The sequence below is a fragment of the Takifugu rubripes genome, chromosome 6 (genome assembly GCF_901000725.2).
Source record: "Takifugu rubripes chromosome 6, fTakRub1.2, whole genome shotgun sequence".
In the NCBI taxonomy this organism is placed as follows: Eukaryota; Metazoa; Chordata; class Actinopteri; order Tetraodontiformes; family Tetraodontidae; genus Takifugu; species Takifugu rubripes.
In genome coordinates this window covers 5,695,251-5,713,191 of record NC_042290.1, presented here as the reverse complement: position 1 = coordinate 5,713,191, position 17,941 = coordinate 5,695,251, and the positions used below count along the sequence as shown (strand labels likewise).

The 17,941-nt window shown below is 44.3% G+C and overlaps 1 protein-coding gene across 4 annotated transcripts in view; it reads right to left on the bottom strand.

Annotated features, from left to right (window-relative positions):
• Window positions 1–17,941, bottom strand: part of arhgap24 (Rho GTPase activating protein 24) — a 31,817-nt gene that overhangs the window by 5,267 nt on the left and 8,609 nt on the right. The window contains exons 1-3 of one of the 4 annotated variants that reach the window (XM_011604590.2): window positions 14,530–14,617; window positions 7,989–10,267; window positions 886–1,008 (exon numbers count right to left, since the gene is read on the bottom strand). In XM_011604590.2, the coding sequence (XP_011602892.1) occupies window positions 886–1,008; window positions 7,989–8,010 (145 nt within the window). In that variant the 5' untranslated portion in view covers window positions 8,011–10,267; window positions 14,530–14,617. Of the gene's footprint in view, window positions 1–885; window positions 1,009–3,602; window positions 7,947–7,988; window positions 10,268–14,529; window positions 14,618–17,941 lie in introns of those variants that run through there. The other 3 variants (XM_011604588.2, XM_011604589.2, XM_029837289.1) reach the window with 3 other exon arrangements.

Below are 17,941 nucleotides of genomic sequence, written 5' to 3'. Positions count from 1 at the left end.
AATGAAAATGTTGAGAAACAATTACCATGAAACAAATCTCCAAAGATCCAGATGGAGAAGCCACAGCTGCACATCTCGCAAAGGTCTGAGTTAGCTCCTAAAATTGCTTTTCCAACTCACCGATGTTTGGTGACAGAATCTTTAGTGCAACACAGTAAACCCATCAGGACCTCCGAGGGTCACACACGAGTCTCTCTCTCTCTCTCTCTTAATCTCTGCGTGTTTGTCATTCTCTAAACAGAATTTTTCATCTCACTTTGAGGCCAGTGGCCGAACCAATCAGGAGCCAGTTGGCCTCTGCTGCTTCTGCAAAACTTGAAAGCCGTGATTGTGCCGGGGAGATCCAGGGAAAAACCGGCTCCGCTCCAAAACCGAGCCACCTTCCTCTGGCATCTTTGACGAGTGGCTCGTCCTTTTGAAGAGCAGTCAACTGCAATAGATGTCAAACCTCCTGCTCTGAAAACAGAGAGGCCGGCGCAGCCTCGTCCATTCACTGAGTAACAGAGGGCTGTCTGAACTGCCGATCCTCATTCAAACTCTTCCATTCATGCTCAACACAGTCCGGTGTCTGCCAGTTAAGTCAATAACGAGCCAGATCGACCCAGAATGAGGCTCATCAAAGTCAGGAGACAACTCATGACATTATCTCATTGCTTATCACTATTATACATAAAATACAGAGTGACTATTTTAAAACTGCCACTGATAATTCAGTGATGTCACCAAAAACTGAGAAAAATGTATTGTTTCTATTGTTTCAGTAGGGTAAAGCACATGTCTGAGTAGACCGAGGAGGATAATGTTGCAGTCTAAATGGAAAGCAAGCTGTCACATTAAAGTTTGACAAGTTTAACGTTGTTAAAAAGAAGGTTTGTGGGTACTGACCTCCACCAAATGGAGCCCAGATGACCCTGCGGATCGTCTTGACCCAATCCTCCATGTCATTCTGGGTGCTGGCCATGAGGAGGTAGGTCTCATGGTTGGTGCTCATCCGCTCTCTGTCACCTCCTGTTAGAAACACAACAGACTACATTGACACTGGGTAGACTGGGCGCACTTGTTCTAGAGTTTACGATAGGAGCAGAACTATTTACAGTGCTACACTGCAGATTTACTGAAATTTAAAAAGCAAACACGGAGTCAGATTACCTGATAGGGAAGTGTTTGCTACATTACAGAAAGAAAAAAACAAATGGTGCATCACACAAGTCGATTTATTATTTATAAAGGTCAGCTTCATCACATCCTGATGAAATTGATGGAAGTTAAAATCTGTAATACTAGCAGACTAAATTATATGGGCATATTATTTAAAAGTACAGGTAGAAATAAATCCAGGCCACTAGGTGTCACTATGACCCTTTACACAAATATAAAAAGACAGACTCAAGAGAAAATTGAGTTGATATTCTATTCAACACTGCACTTAAAATACTTTTACAGCCATCTTTTGCTGCAAACAATGTCAGTTTGTTGTGTTGTATGACTTATTGTAAAAATATTCTCACGTGACCACATGTAGGCAGACAAAACCAATCAATTATAGTCTTGGGAAAAAAAAAATAATATATTGAAGTTAATTCAAAGGATTCCACAGTGAATTATTCCCACTGGTGAGCCCTCTCCGTCCTGACATCAGCGCTGAATGTCATGCAAAGTGTTTATGATTTCCTGATTCCTGATCTAAATTTTAACCCAGGGCTTTAAACCAGGTGAGTGGAAAGACAGCATTTCCTTTTGGAAACAATAGTTTTATGTTAAACAAGAATGTAACAGCATACCAGGGCTATTACAGCCTCCTGCCTTTTCCTGTTGATGCTCAGCTTCCTCAAGGGCTGGAAAAGGCTCACGTGGGTTATAAAGATGGTTGTATGACCTACTTAACTCATGAATGAAATCTTAAAAAAGAATACATTAAACAATACAGGACATGACGGCAGAAACGAGCCTGGTGCCTGGCAGAAAGGCTTCAGCTGGTGTTGCCATGTGTTCCAGAGTAAAGGTGTTGTGATGAATAACAGACTCAACTCCAGCAGCTGCACTGAGTCATTGGTGTGTGAATGACACACAAGTGCTGTAAAAAGTGCTGCTCCACACAGGAATGAGGTGCACTCCACTTGGATGTGTGGCCAACAGGGTCCCAACAGCTTCATCATAAAACTCATGTTCTATTAGTTTTGTCTCATCTACAAAGTATTTAAAGATTATACCATATGCGACACCATGTGGCCTCCTAATCTTAACATTCCTTGACTGATTGTAATATGAGTGACACTACCTCTTTAGAAAACTTCAAATCTCAACAAGACACTCAGGGGAGTTTCACTTATATTGCATCTGTACCTACACTGACAACCATGACAGCTGTTGCTATTCTCAATCCAGCAGACTCCAGCACAGTGGATACGTTAATAAAAATCATCAGCGAACGCATGTCTTCTCTTAGAGGCATCCACACTTGTGCTTCAGAGGACAGACTCTATGATAAAGAGACAGACTTGATAAAAGATGGAACTTCACCACTTAGGAACACAGAGTTGTTCCTTTATTGTCCTTTCATTTTATCAGGAAGTTCACAGTTGACATTAAATCGTTAGGCTGGTAGCCGGCGGTGAGTCTCATAATTACTAAAGCTGAGCACCAGCTTTAATAAGCAGACAAGCCCAGCTGTAGACGCTAATGGCTAAAAACAGGTGGGAGACAACAAAGGCTCTCAATGTCCTGCAAATGCTCACAAATACCTGTGGATCCCATATGTTTCACTTTGGAACTGCACCATAAAAAAACAAAGACCTAAAAACTGCTATGTGTCTGTGTTTGTGGTATGTGCTGCAACAGGTTAGATGGTTTTAACAGGAACTCTTAAGCTATATAGGAAAGAAAACTGCCACCCAATCCATCAGGGTACATTAAAAAGTAGACACTTAAGCCCTGCCCCCAGTGCCTTCTAGTTGTTGGTGTTGTCTGAAAGAGTGAGTAAGCCGAAGTGTGAAAATGATCTAGCATGTCCTAAAGTTGCTGGGATTTTGTGGTAGACTTCTTGTTGTGGAAACTGTCTCAGTCTCGCCAGGTGAAGGAAGCAGCTGCTGCGGCGAACAATGCAGACACTGTAACTGCATTGTTTAGCTCTATCAGTGACAAAGACGTGCGGCGTAATCTCCCCGGTGCCTTCGTGTACAGGGGAAAATTTAATGAATACATCAGCGTCAGGGCTCGCTTATCGGCAAGAGGCTTCATGTTGGCATGCAAGCAGTGGCAAGTTGAGATTTGGAATAGTGTCTAATGATAGTCTTCCCAGAAGTCTTTGCATCATAACTACCTCCAGCAGAACAGGAAGTTATTCACGGAGTGATAAGGCAGACAACCCTGCAAAATGTTTGCTCAAAGTGATGATAATGATTAAAAGGAGGATGTTCCGTTTAGTTTTCACATCTGATTTATGAGTAATGATTTAATTCAAAAGTGATTTTTGCCTCTGGATGCTCCAAAAAGTTGTCACACAACAAAGATCCCGAGGAAAGTCTGGAGAGATACATCAGTTTCCTTCAAGTCAGAAGTTAATGCTGAATTAGAGTCAACATGCGTGCACGGAGCATTGTTACCTGGATGGGTAGATAATAAATCAGAAAGTCCAAACTGTGGTAAACTGTAAATCGCAGGAGGAACCATCTCCATCTCCCTTCACCGCTTCAAAATAGAAGCTCCCCAAATGGGTCACAGGGTCCCGGTCGTCTGGATCAGCTTTGGGGACGGGAGTTCCTGACTGGGGAGCTGCTGCGCCGGCTTTTTTGGCCGAGCTCAGAGTGAGCCGCTGAGCACAGCTGAGGGGGTGTGAAAGAGAAAGGGAAGGAGGGGAGGGAGGTGAGGTCTGAGGAGGGGGGTTGGGGAGATCCACACATACCGCTTGAGAGCGCTGTAATGGGAACAATGGGCAGATCTCTGCGAAAAGCTTTGGTTTAAAAGGGCCACAGGTTTGATGAGGGGCATGACCCCCAAAAGCAAACACTTGACATCCCATCGGCACTGCAGTGATCTATTCTTTCAGCACCAAACTGCAGAGGGTGAAATGAGGTAATATTGACTTTTCAGCCTTCACTTTACTGCTGTTTAACTGTGATGTCAACAATCCAATAGTTTGTTTTACATCCAGATGTAAAGCAAGTAGATCCAACGAGTCAATGGGCAAGCAGAAAAAGCACGAGGGCAAGGTTTTGACCTTTTTTCTTTTTTTTTACATGACTGAAAATGAACACAGAACATCTGTCTCCATCCCATGGAAGTGTGTCTGTCAGCTATACAGGTGTTTGTACTGAGGTGGGTCTCCCAGTTATCTGCAGGAGGTTTCTCCTTTCTCCTGACCCACAGCGCGGCACTGATGGCCGATTCTCTACATGGTGTCATGGTGGTCCTGGCCTGTCAGTCGGCTCAACGCGGAGACGACAACATCAACCTCCACCTGAGTCCCCGATGACACTGTCAGCCCGAAGAACACAGGCACCATAGACGGGCTATAGCTATCCATTACCATCTGATATTAAATGAGTAACAAGGTGAATAGACCGCGAAGGTCAAAGGGGACAAGGGTTGTTTAGCTCCACTGTTCATCTACAAGCACACATGGGAACGGAGGCAATCATGGCTCCAAAAAAAAAATAATTGCATTGAGAACCTCTTGTATTGGGCAGTGAAAGGCGAACATGATACTTTCTACTTTGGTTCTGTCTCCACAACAAAGCACGCCCTCAACCCATTAAAAAAAAAAAAGATCGGGGCCCTGCAGATTCACTCCTCTGTTTTAACAAGGAGTGAACTTCATTAGTTAAAGCCAGCTGTTGGGCAGTATTTGCAGAATTTTAATGAGCAGTCACGAGGACATCCTGGGGAGCGATGAGTCGGACCCTCGGTGGAGGTTAGGACTGTCAAAAAGCCAAGAGTCTCCGTTCTGAGTTCACGCCAACTAAATTAAGGGCTGAGGCATCTCCGCATGTCCTGCCAGGGCTGCTGTAAATATACCATCAAGTAAACGGAATCAGTTTCACCTTAAAGTAAATATGGATCAGACACACGGATCAACTCGTGAAATGATGGAGGCAATAAAGCTGAGCTGTCGAGGCTCATATCTGCATACATGTGAGCCTCAACAGCTCATCTTTGCAGCTCATCACATATCGAGAATCTATTAGTGGATTTAATAATTTTAGTTATCTTAATGTTTTTTTTGTTAAATAAATGTCATCGTACCATGTTTTCTTGCCATCAGTAGTTCTATTTGCAACTTTAGATTAAGGATAAGGTTTTTGTTACAATATGGATAATTCTAATCGTTAATATAAGTGAGGTGGGATTGTTACATAGGATAAAGTCTGAAAGTTGCAAGTCGAGCCAAGAGTCCAACTCTCCTGTTAATGCGCTGGACATGTTACTCTGGAAAATATGTTTTAACTGGCCGAGCAATACTGGCTACACGCCCACAAACACACACCCACGTCAGCATTTCTTTGTCCCGTGGCTGAGATCCCCGCCAATCTTTTTCACTGACCAACGCTCCCCCCCCGTGTTGCAGCTGTCTGCGCGTTAGCCAGCTTTGAAAAAAGAAGAAAAAAAACCCCAGCATGGGTGTGGATGGGCAGCTCAGACAGAACTGCTGAGATCGGCTAAATGAAAACCTGCTTGCCAAAGCTGATTGGCTGTCAAACAGGAAGTTGTCTGAAATGCAATGGAAATAAGTAGAAAGACTACAGCATTCAGAGAATTAACTTTACAAACTCGTCAGGTATTTTGGATGGAGGGGGGTCCCTCAGGGATACACATTCAGCCCCTTCTGGTTCATATTTCACACCGTGACTGCATTCCATTTACATCTGGTATAACTGAGTTATTGCCGTTATTGCTGCTAAGTTTAAGTAAAGAATTCAAAAAGCATAGTCACACTGCGCTGACAGAATGAGGGGGAGGATTTCACCCTTCAGCATAGGTCAGCGTTCGAGCAGCAGTCTCCAATTTCATATGTATTTATTGTGTGTCTTCTGTTAGGGTATATTTGTATTAATTAAACACTTAGGAGGAGTGACGCGTGGAGCTAAAACTGGGCTTCGTGTTCTAATTTCCACCTAATCAGTCATCAAGTTCAGCTATGAAAGAAAAGCTCACGCATGGTGATGAATCACAGGTTTATCTCTACTTTTGATCTAAAAGCAAAATTGCCTAAATCTAATGTCGCATTTCTACTTGTTCTACTGGTTCTGGTGGGGAGAGTCAGAATAGGTGACCTGGTCCCACCATAAACCAGAGGTTACCCTGTCTGGAAGGTTCAAAAAGGTCCCCCCCACCCAAACATGGCTGTGGGGAGTGCAGGTGTGCCTCTGGCCCGCAGCCCTCCGGAGTGCTGAAAGGTGATATTAGAAGGTATTAGTGAGCAGGGCAGCAGCCACTTTGTCCACACCTTCTTTCTTTCTCTGCAAAGGTTCACTCCCTTCCCCCGAGTGCTGGGATGTTTGTCCGCTGCTTTTCCTTCCAACAGCAATTAAGAGGGAATCAGCCAAATCTCTGGAATTTGTAAACAAGGGCAACAACCGATTGGACATATTGCTCTGCAAGAGGCAGAATGACTGCTAACTACTTAGCCGCGAGATCCAGTCCTGTTGCAAATAGATATAAATAAATAAATATATAATATAAATAAATAGCTTCTGACAGTGCTGGTGCAGCTTTGGGTATAAGGAGTAGGAACATCCCCCAATAATGATCCATGGACATGTTAGATTTAATATTAGGGGATGAGTTCTGAGTGATGCACAGCGCTGCTGTCCAGTCTTCTGTCTCCTGGTCTATTTTTTCCCCATCTGTTCCTTCAGACTTTTCTGTGAGAACAGCTTTGCGGCGTCAGCTTTGGTTTGCAGGCAGGCTGGGAGTCATGAATGCAGGAGTGTGTTCTGTTATCAGCCTCAAGCAGTCAAGCGAAAAGAAACTTGACCCAGCTATAAGAATGGTGCTTTTTCTTTTGCCTAGCTTGATTTTCCTTTTTAAAATATAAAGCTCCATATCCAAGCAACCTTACCTGGGTGGAATTTTAAACAGGTCTGTGGTTCAAAAGCTCATGTCGCATGTTCAAGTTACACCGGGTGGGGTGGGGGGTGGTTCCTATTCACACCATTCCAGGCATTCACTGGTAATTACTATTGATATGTGCTAGTTAGTGGCAGAAATAATTTCTGAAATTCATTTTGACCTGATATCTTGTGTTCTTTCAAGTTTTATGTTGATTATAATATTGCACCAAGAATATAACGTGTCATCCCTAACCCCTAACCCTAACAAAAATTGCTAAGTATTGATGTTGTTGTCATCAATATAGAGTTGGGAGATAGTACTTTTTGCAAATTATTTGTCTCCAAAGGTGTGCTATTTAAGATGGTGATGTCATTTGTACCTGGACTGTGAAACTGGAGCAGGGAAGCGTGACTATACTGCAGCTCACCGCCAGGGGGAGATTGTCACATATTCAGCTTTAATATTAGGGAACGCTTCATATGGAGCCAATAATATTGCACCTCAAAGTCCAGAATAAATACTGTAATCATCCTGAAATGGTTATGAGCCAAAAAAACTTTAACATAAAGAAAAAGACAATTTGGTGTGTTAACCCTAATTTAAAGTCCTAATTTAATAACCACAACTGCCAGGAAATCCAGAATGCATGCATGCATCAAGTGCTTTCCTGCCTCACAGCTGTGGCGAGTGTGAGCTCAGAACTGCAACAGCAGGCATCCGCTGACATGACGGATGGACGGCATATGCGGAGGACAGATTGTCAGCGAGAAGACATGAGAATTTGCAGCTCCGGACACATTTTGGGTTTTGACTTTTGACTTTAACACATTCACTTTTTAGACTAAAGATAGTCTCATAATGTTCCCCCTTTCTATTGAAGGGCTCCAAAGCAGATGCAAACATGCTAGTGTTCACTGTTGTTATGCAAAGGAACAGACCTGGGTTAGAGTTGAGATCCATGTGGTCCAGCGGAAGACGTGTCCACTTCTCAGCCAGAGCTCAAAGGAGTGTGAGCCACGCTGTAACTGCTGGCCCCCCAGTCCCTCTTCTTCATCTGTTCTCATTCAGTGCCACAGACAGATTTATCTCCATCTGCTTCTGCTAAAGCGCCGCTCTCACAACTGTCCTTCCTGCCCGATGCCGCTCACTTTCCTCCGCCTCATGAAACTCCTAAAAAAAACTTCAGATATCACAGCGGCCATCGGCGCATCACGAAGATCGTGGCCGCCTGTCTCTGAGGAGGCTTCTCCGCTACACGTGTGCCTGGAAAAGGACTAGCAGAAGCAACTTCCACACGCGGGACGTGCAGGAGAGAGAGGCTGGATGGAAGCCAGTCGCCGGGCTGCAGGCAAGATGGTGTATCTGCAGAAGCCAGAGGGGTGGAAGCTGGTTGGTGGTGGAGGGGGAGGGTGTGAGTCGTAAATCAAGGACCCCCCCCCCCCTCCTCAGTGTAGGGGACCTGTAAATCTGGTGAACGAAGAGTGGGCGACCGGCCAAATGACTCATCCGCAGAGCTCTATAAATACAGCCGTACAGGGTCGGCAAGGCCACTGCTACCGGTGGCCAAGAAGCTCGGGATCAACAGGGTTTCGTACCATTTTCGGTCCTGCTCAGCTACTGTTAAAAGTTGAAACGTGACCCGCTGGATCCCGAGGAGGACTCAGTTTAGTGGCACTACCTGTTAGAGCTAATCGGGAGGGAAAACAGGGGAGACGTCCAAATATTTATGCTCACAGAACCCAGTTTACATATCAGCGGCATGAATAGACAAGTGTCCCCATAAGACAAACAGGAGGACGCGATCCGGCCTCACTGAGACCCAGACAACCAGATACACGTAGGAGCCGGGGTCGTGCACGGCAGGTCACTGCTAAGGCTGCGCAGATTGTTGCTCGACATGTCATACCGATCTCCTGTTACGTAAGAGCTTCCCATCCGTTCCCCTCTTTAGCCTGTCTGCAGGGTTCACTGCATCTCCTCCAGCATCTCAGATAAGAATAATAATGCCCAGACACCCGAGAGAAAAGGAGAAGGTCTGGAATGCTTTTAATCACAAGAGTGGATATTTAATCATCAGCAACAGAAGATTATTGTCTGGATGTGGTGGATTCCTCAGTCTCCTGGTTTTTGACACTTAAATGTTCTTGAAGCAACACGTAGTGGAAGAAGAGCTCATTCAGGCACGCAGAATGACAGGGTTGTGTTTAATGTGCCATACATCACCCATAAAACGGTTCAAAAGAGCTAATTTATCATCTTTTCATGACTGGGCTGGCCCCGTCCGTGGTGCTCACTGCGGCTGCCTTGTCTCATTTAGAGGATGATCAGTCATGGTTCTGTGAGAATGGGCTTCGAAAGTCACTCAGTTGATGAAGTTCAGCCTCCTAAAGTGAACATTAAACTATACAGGGGAATTTGGGCAGCAAAATGAAGAATTAGACCTATTAACAACAGAAGCCAAACCCAGGAGCCCTAAAAGCTCGATAGTTCCCACAAACAAAAGATTTCAAACAATCAACTGAACAATCTCCAGACTTTTCTGCCTTAATAAGTCCGTAAAGATCCAACTCAAAAGGGGATCTTTGTCAGAGTTAAACACACAGGGTCATTATTACAATCTGTGAGTGTTAAAAGCTCCAGTATTTTTGTTCCGGGAGCGCCAACACACGAGGGAACCTCCTCAGCGAGATTTCCTGATCCATCAAAACACATATTGAGAAAAGTGTGCGTTGTTACTTGAATCCACCTGACACTCAGCCAGACGATTCTTTCCAAGTCTTCAGAAAGCGGCGCAGAAACTCCTCAAGAAATTCTAGGAAGAATCCTTTGAATCCTTCAACTTTCTTTTCCTTTCAGAGCAACATTATCCAGAGCTGTTCCATTCGTGCGCTGCCTTCACGGTGATGCGTTCGTTTGAACCTTCACAGAAATCCACGCCAGGAATTGTTTTCAGCCTCCAAAATGTTCCTTCCAATTCCTCATATGAAGGACGCGTCCACTGGGCTCTCTCTCCCTCCAGTGTCCAAGTTCCTGCTATTTTCCAGTTAATGTACTTCTCTCAGCAAAGACATCCCAATCAACAATCTTTTGGCGCTCTGGCGTTTTTTCTCCCAGCTAAAATTGCTTGCCAATATGTCCATTATCTGCTCCCAACCAAGCCTCTTGAACTGTTCTGGACTGCAAATAACGTCCTCGGTTGTGAGGAGAGACAATTCTCCTGCAATTTTAAACAAATTAGAATCAAATTATTGGACACTAAACAATGGAGCCCAGATCTCTGGCTTCATCCAGCATTTACTCTAGCTGCTTTCATAAGAAGAACGATCGTGTTTTCCTTAGTAACCACCTCTGTTTTCCTCTGTAGATCATTTGATTTAGTTGCCACGCTCGGTCAACCGTGTTGCCAGCAATGTTGCTCCGTTGTAATTCTGTTTTAGTTGAAGCTTTAGACACTGTAAAGACGTCAGCGCTCCAGTTGTATAGATGTGGTAATCAGATGTCTTTGGCTGAACTGAGTCCGTCTTTATTTGACATTGAAAGGACATCCTTTGGTTTAATGCGTGATAAAAGCCTTCTAGAATTGAACAGTGTGCTGGGAATACCTGCAGTGCTTTCTGCTCTTTTCAAAATGTCACATCAGACAGTGAATTTTTAAGAGAGGAAAGAAAAAAGAAGCAGAAAAAGAGATGTTTTTGCAAGATGCTTGCCACTCAACCTTTTGGCATCTTCCTGTTTTGTTTGCCTGGAGGAGCAACTGTTGCTCCATAAGTGTAAACGTGCATGCATTTAAAGGCAGGAGCTGATTAAATGAAGCACATTAAGTTAAAACCATGCAAGAGTCAGTAAATGCCACATAGAGAGCATGTTAACTTATAGACCACATGACAGAACACATCACCTCCTTCAATTACTCTGTCATATGGAGGGTAATATATGGGCATATTTCTTAAAGAACAAATGGAATAATTGTATAGATTCGTTTTTATGGTCCTCCCATCAAGCTCCTGCTGCCGATCCATCCATCATCGACCTTAGGTGCTTGTAATCTAATGAACAGTGAAGCCCTTTGTGCTTTCATGCATTCTGGCCTGTCTTCCCTGTCTTAGCTGTGGTTCAGCCATTACGGCTTGTTCACAAAAGTAAAAGCTCAGGATCGGAGAGTTAACACAGTTTGAATTTTCATTAATGGCGAAAGCTTCTCGACCTATTTGATATCATTTAAACTAATATCAAAATAAAGATAATCAGATTAAAAATCAGATTAAACCAAATCAGAGTTAACTAAACCAACACAGTTTTCACGTAACTTTTGTCTGAAACTTTGCACAAGGGTCGGCTGAATTGTAATTCTTTTAAAGCCCACATGGTGGCACTATCACCTTTATTTAGTGTGAACAACTTCCCTTCCCTTTAAGAGAAAGAAATATATATATATATTCATTCCACTTTTCATGTAGTAACATAAATTACATTATTTTATTTTTAATAATATTGCAACTGCTGTGTATTAGTGCTTCAGGCTTTGCTCTGTATGGATGGAGGTGGATGAATGTCACCTTCTGGTAAAGGAACAAGAAAAATATTCTCATAATTCTGGTGCAAAGTCTTGCTGTGACTTGACCAGTTGCTCCAGCAAGCCTATCGAAGAGCACTGAGAGAGAAACGGGGAGTGAATGACACCGCCGGAGGGGAAGAGGGAGAGAGTGACACGCTGGACTTCTGCTGGAGTCTGGGCCTTGTGTTTATTAGAGCTCTGGGAAAGAGGAGCACATCGTTGCTCCATAAAGAAATAACACACCAGGAGGTATTTCCTGAGTAGTTTCTTGTTTAAAAGAAAGAGATGATTAGTCACAGTTGGACCACAGGGAGTGACATTTACCTGCAGGTATCCAGGCGGCTTTGAAAGATCAAAAACAAGTGAAGTTTCTCCAGCTCTTTGCATTAAATTGAACTTTTCCAAAAGCAACCTTTGCACATTTGTTGCATTTTAAGCCTTTCAAATAAGATCCCTTGTGCTTGCATCATACCTGACATTTCATTCGGCAGCATCATATAAATACACACTAATCCGGAGCGGCCAGCTGTTCTGATTTATATTCCAGATATATGGAATCCACTTTTATTGTCACGACTGCCAGGGAATGGGGGGGGGGGGGGGGGGGGGCACAGAAGATTTGTTTTTTGTCAGCCCTTTAACGTAGCAGTGTTTGTGTTTAGTTATAGCTGCAGCAAAATTTAGCGACGGCCTTAAAAACACTGTATGTATCAACCCCAAAGGGGCCTTTTAATCCACAGTTGTGTTGACGCACCTCTGCTGTCATTCCTATGGCCTGCGTGCGCACATGCGCATGTTTTAACGTGTTGGGGGAAAGCATGGCTTAGTTTAGATGGGAAAAACAACAGCCCCTTTGTGTCAGTACCTGTGTATTTCCAGCAGGTGGTCAACTGATCCTGAAGCCAAAATATCATGTCGAACCCTGTCATACTGGTACTTTTTCCTCGGCCCACTTTTGTCCTGCTCTGGACATATAACCACCATCCAGATGTGGATGGAAGGACAGAGAGGTGAGCCCGACATGACAGAACAGAGCTCACGCAGAGCTAAGAACACACTGCGCTGTGTTAATCCCTCTTGAAACAGATGCTGCTCATAAAAGCTGTTGCAGTCATCTGTCTGGATGCGAGCCTCACCACCACCCCAAGACAACAGGCATCTCTGTGCAGGCACCCCCCCCCCCCCCCCCCCACTTTCCGCCTGACTGTCAGAGACCGCTCGTGTGTTCAAACAGCAGAGCCCCATTTAGCCCAGTGGAATATATGTGTTGGATTTTCCTTATTTCCCTGTGCGATCCTCTTAGAGCCCTTTATTTGCACTCTCACGGCGAGGCCTTGCCCCGGTTTCCATGGTTTCTTTCAAAACTGCCCCGCCACACTTTTAGACTCTCAATTATTCATTATTATTATTGTTATATTCCTTATTATTAAGGATTGCATCTTGAGGAAAGCTGTCCTTCTGAAATGCAGCATGTTTTCTTGTCTCCAGGAGGACTGTCATCACTCGGAGTGCAATAATCACCCAGATCATCTCTGCAGGGAGCGCAGTCGCCCACATTTTGGCAGTATCAGAGTCATGTGGCAAGCTGTCAAGTTGAAACCGGTTGCCGGGACGTCCAACCACGACCTCCAAACAGCGCATTGGGAAAAAAAATTCCAACCAATATCTGCCATTGACGGCAAGCGTCCATAAAGGTCATGACCTGTTGTGACAGCAAGGACAACCTGGCTTCTCTTGAATGTTCTCCCAGAAGCTAAAACAGACTCAGCGCTCCACCCTCTGCAGGGCCGCCACAAATTGTTATGTTATACGGCTGCACAGTAAATAAAGCGATTGCGCAACAGTGAGAGGTTCGCTGTAACATGAGGGAAGTGAAAATCTGGAAAGGTCAGTGAGACGTGGTCTTTTTCTTACAAATACGTCTAAATGACAACTCTTACTGCCCCTCATCAGCTTAGCTTCTCTATTAATGAGGGCGTTTGCATTTGTGACACTTGGGTGAGATTTAAATGCAAAAAAAGGGAAAAACAGAAACGAAAATGTAAACTTGACATGTGATCACATGGACCTTTTTTTAGCTCCGTATGTGTCAGTTCACATTTCTGTGTGCTAAAAAGAGAAATCTCTGTTCTTAATATCGTTACTGTGCGCTGCTCAGGCCCACAAACGTGCATCCAAACCGCTGCCCTGTTTCTGAAGCACTTCCAGCCATGAGAACTGTTCATCAGCACTTGACAGGATGATGCTGTTTAATTTCACGCGTTTGGGGGATCGCTGGTATGAAAAGGAGCAACTAAAGGTGATGGAAATAGTCCCACTGGGAACTATTAATCCTCATCAGGCGTGGATGAACACGGCGAAGGCGACCAAACCACAACCGTTCAGGCTTGAATGTCTTCACACCTGGGCTTCTCATTTCGGTTCTGGCCGTCTCCCTCCTAAAATTCCTCGGCGCGATGCCGGCGGTTTCCACAAACTATGACCTCTATCTGATGGGGGTCAGCTGTTTTTTTTTAGTTTATTTCCAGTGAGAGAAACTGTCTCAGAGGCACACCAGAGCATAAACAGACAACAAGTAGCTGCTGCACACTTCCTGTTTTCTAAGGTTAACTGTGTCAGCTGGGGAAGCACCACTGGTGCCTTTAACCAGCTGCCTGTATTTCCCCAGTGTCCCCAGTAAGTTTTATATTCCATGAACTGCTGGCATTGCTCCAATCAAATCCACCAGTCTTGTGTGATTTTAAAATAGTATTAAGAAAGTGTTTGGAAGAGAGCGCTGACTTGTTCTGGATGACTAAATTCAACTTTTATGACTTGAGTCCGACTCGCCAGCTTCTATTTGGGATTCTGTCATAGATAATCCCATTGGGTAATCCAAGAGTTTCACTTTCACTCTCCAGCAAAACTAAAAAATGATTCCCTACCTGGAATGACCTCAAAGAGAAATTTCCCTCCATCTTCTCCAGTGGAAGAGTGCTCTGAAACTCTGTTCCCTGGTAAGAAAATGGTTCCCTGTGGGAGACGAAGAACAAGACCGCTCAGAAAATCTGCTGCTTACTTTAGCTACTATATTAAATGAACACAAAACACTGAAACACAACCTTTAATGATGCATTCAAGAGCTGAAAAAGTTTTTTTTGGTTACCAAATCTTACATTATCACTCGGGGGTTTTAAACACAGACGTGTCCATGTCCAGGTTCTTGACTGGCTGTCACACTCAGTCTCCACAATGACACCTCATCCGGGTGACGCCAGTCCACAGATTCCCTGCTTTAAATAGCAGGAGCATCATCTTATTCCAAGCCCACCGTGCAGCAGCTTTGATATCTGCGGCTGCCTCTACCAAATCCATTTAGTAAACTACTAGCTTTTATTAAACCTGTGAGGAGCTCCTCCATATTTTCTCCTAATTACACTTGACTATAAAGGAGGATTACAACATGTGCAGAAACTGGCTCACTGTCATCATGCTGCTCTGTGTCTGGGTTAATACTAATGCAGGCAAGATGTGCAGCCGTGAAACCCGTGGTATTAACGACCCACACGCATCGACAGGATCTGAGGGCCGCCCGCTTCCTTCCCGCTGAGCGAGAGGGTGCTTTAACGAGCCAAAAGAGCCACAACCAGGAAGTTTGGAGCCCTACCTGAGGCCCCCCAGATGAAGCGCACTTCTAAAGACGGATTAGCGGAGGAATGAAAGAGCTCGTTTGCTGTGGCTGTCAGCGGCAGGATCCACTCTTTCTATTGGGATTAAAGGAACCCTTGAGATCTTTTGTTTGGTCTTGTTATTGATATTGATATATGATAGCTTTTTCCCCTCAAGATGGATTCAATCAGAAGAACAGCAGCGATTCTTCTCCTCCATGTCTGAGCCACAGTCGAACTTTCCATGTTAACATCCTCCTTGGTGAGCTTTTGTTTGCTGCAGACAAACCTAACCAGACGGGGGAATATTTACCCAGCAAAGAGTGCGGTAGCGACAGCCCAGCCCAAAAAGACAAAATAAACCAGCCTATTCTGGGGCCTTTTCTGAGTTTTACATAGTGTCACTTTCTTTTGCTCCCACAACAAAAGCTGCAAATGTGGAGCAGAAAAGTCAGAGGAATCCATCGAGAACTGTCTCTGGAGTCGCTTACACCCATCAGATCCAAATGAAATTAACTTTAATTGCCACAGCGCTTTGCTGCTAATGGCACCTACTCAAGTTAATCCAACCGATGCACACATGCCGAAACAATTAAACCCATTTGAGTCTGTTTAGCTCATGAAACAAATGTTCCTCTGATTCCTTTATTTAGAGTGTAATGACAGATATAGGGCAAATGTCTGCAATGCAGGCCCGTTCCCAGCTCTGCAGGATGGGAGCTAGTAGCGAAGGTGGGCGAAAGCCGCAATTCCCCGAGTGGCCAGCAGGGAGCGGGCTTAATAATTGGCAGGTCGCATAAATGTTTTCACAATGACCCAAACTTTTTGTCGTTTTATAGTTTCATACGCAGTTTCTCAGTTGTTCTTCGTGCAGATGTGTTTGCATCGTCAGCCCTCGAGCTTGGCGCATCTCATCCAGATGTTTTTCATCTGGATGTGTCAAATGGGCCACGACAAAGGGTCAGTGCTGAATACCCAAAGGTGTTATTCTCCCTGCCTCAAGATCAAAGGTCTTCTAAAAGAGTGATGGTAAAAGAGCAGATAAAATACAATTTGAGCCAAATGATTTGCAACTTACTTATGTTTGCAGTTATTTGACCAGAAAGTTTTGGGGAAACATGCTCATTAAACCTTGGCCGGTGGATCAGCAAGCCTTTTATCCAATCATTACTGCTTTTCAAGCTTCGCTGACCTCTTTAAAAGGTCTTGTGTCTGACAGGAAGTCAAACTCAGCTGGAGTGCACATGCGATGCTTTTTTGGTTCTTTGTGAAATTCCCTTGAGTCTCAAGTCAGTGAGTCTTATTTCATATGACCTGTAATCGGGGTAATCGACAAAGACCAAACAGGATTTCTGTCCTCACCGCTCCACTGAGTTCATAAATCCAATAAACGTCATCATTATTTCATGGTTATAAAACGGGTAGCTGCTCCGGTCTGCGGCAGCAATAACTGCCTAATATTACTATAACATGAAACGCAACAGAGTGGAAAATGGAAGACTTCCTCATTAATTTTTACCCTCCTGTTGGACTGATAGCACACACTGCGAGCACAGATATTCAAAGCAGGTGGTGAGCTTTGAAAACGGGCATAGAACAATCATCAAGCCCCCTTTGCTATAAGCAAAAAATGCATGAGCCAATTTTGCCAGTGAGATAATATTTGATTCCCTTACAAACCAGCTTTTGTCTGCTGCAGGAGCAACAGGCTGCTCCTAAAGATGAAAAAATAACTCATTTTAATCAATTTTCATGTTCTAATTTTAGTAAATAAGTGCTCAGTGGGCACATAAACACTTTTACATTCTGTTCCTTTAAAAGTAGAGCACACCTGGCAGCAGGCCACACCACTTTGTCTTACAGAGTATATGAATAACCACCCGCCGCACACCTATAAACCTTTCCCCAATCAAATGGGTCAGTAGGACCCGTCTCTCTATCTGGAGCGCAGCTGCAGCCGCCGTGGAGCCGCCGCGAACCCTATCGGTTCATTTGTCCTTCCCGCACCTGTGAATGCTGTTTGGGTTGTTGGTTTGAAACATGGGGGCGTTCACTAATGTCTGCAGCACAGTGAAACCTCAGTGGGAGCCTTAACTGCAGCGCGTCTGGGGTAGTAAACAGAGAAGTGTCCCACAGTCCACCAATGAGTGTGGACAGGTGAGCATGGCAAGACTGGTTGGAGTCTGTCGGGATACCAGGCTGTCGAGGAGAGAGGTCGTCCAGATCGAGATGTTGAGAGAGGAGATATCTGAGATATCTGTAGAGATGAACCAGCGTGATGACATTAATGTAATGAAGAAGTGGAGGAAACCCGGTGCTTTGATTTGAAATGCAGCATTCAGGGGAAACTTTTTGTAAAGTATTTGAAGAAGAGAGTTAAATGACAAGCAACCTTATTGTGAAGGTAGAGGAATTTCACGTCATTGTTACCCTGGCGTTCAACCTGGGAGTCGAGACCTGCGAGCAGACCGCAGAATGAAATTATTCTTATCACATCGCACTGCAGATATTTATAGCTTTAATAAAAACTGGTTCTGCTGTCAGTCCAGGAAAATCTGTTCTGGCCAGATTTTGCATGCAGAACATTTCAGACGGAGGCTTAAAGATTAGAATAAACTAAAGCGGTTGCGTTGATGCCCTACTGGACAACTTTAAACCCATTTGTGATACGACTGTTTTGAGAGAAACG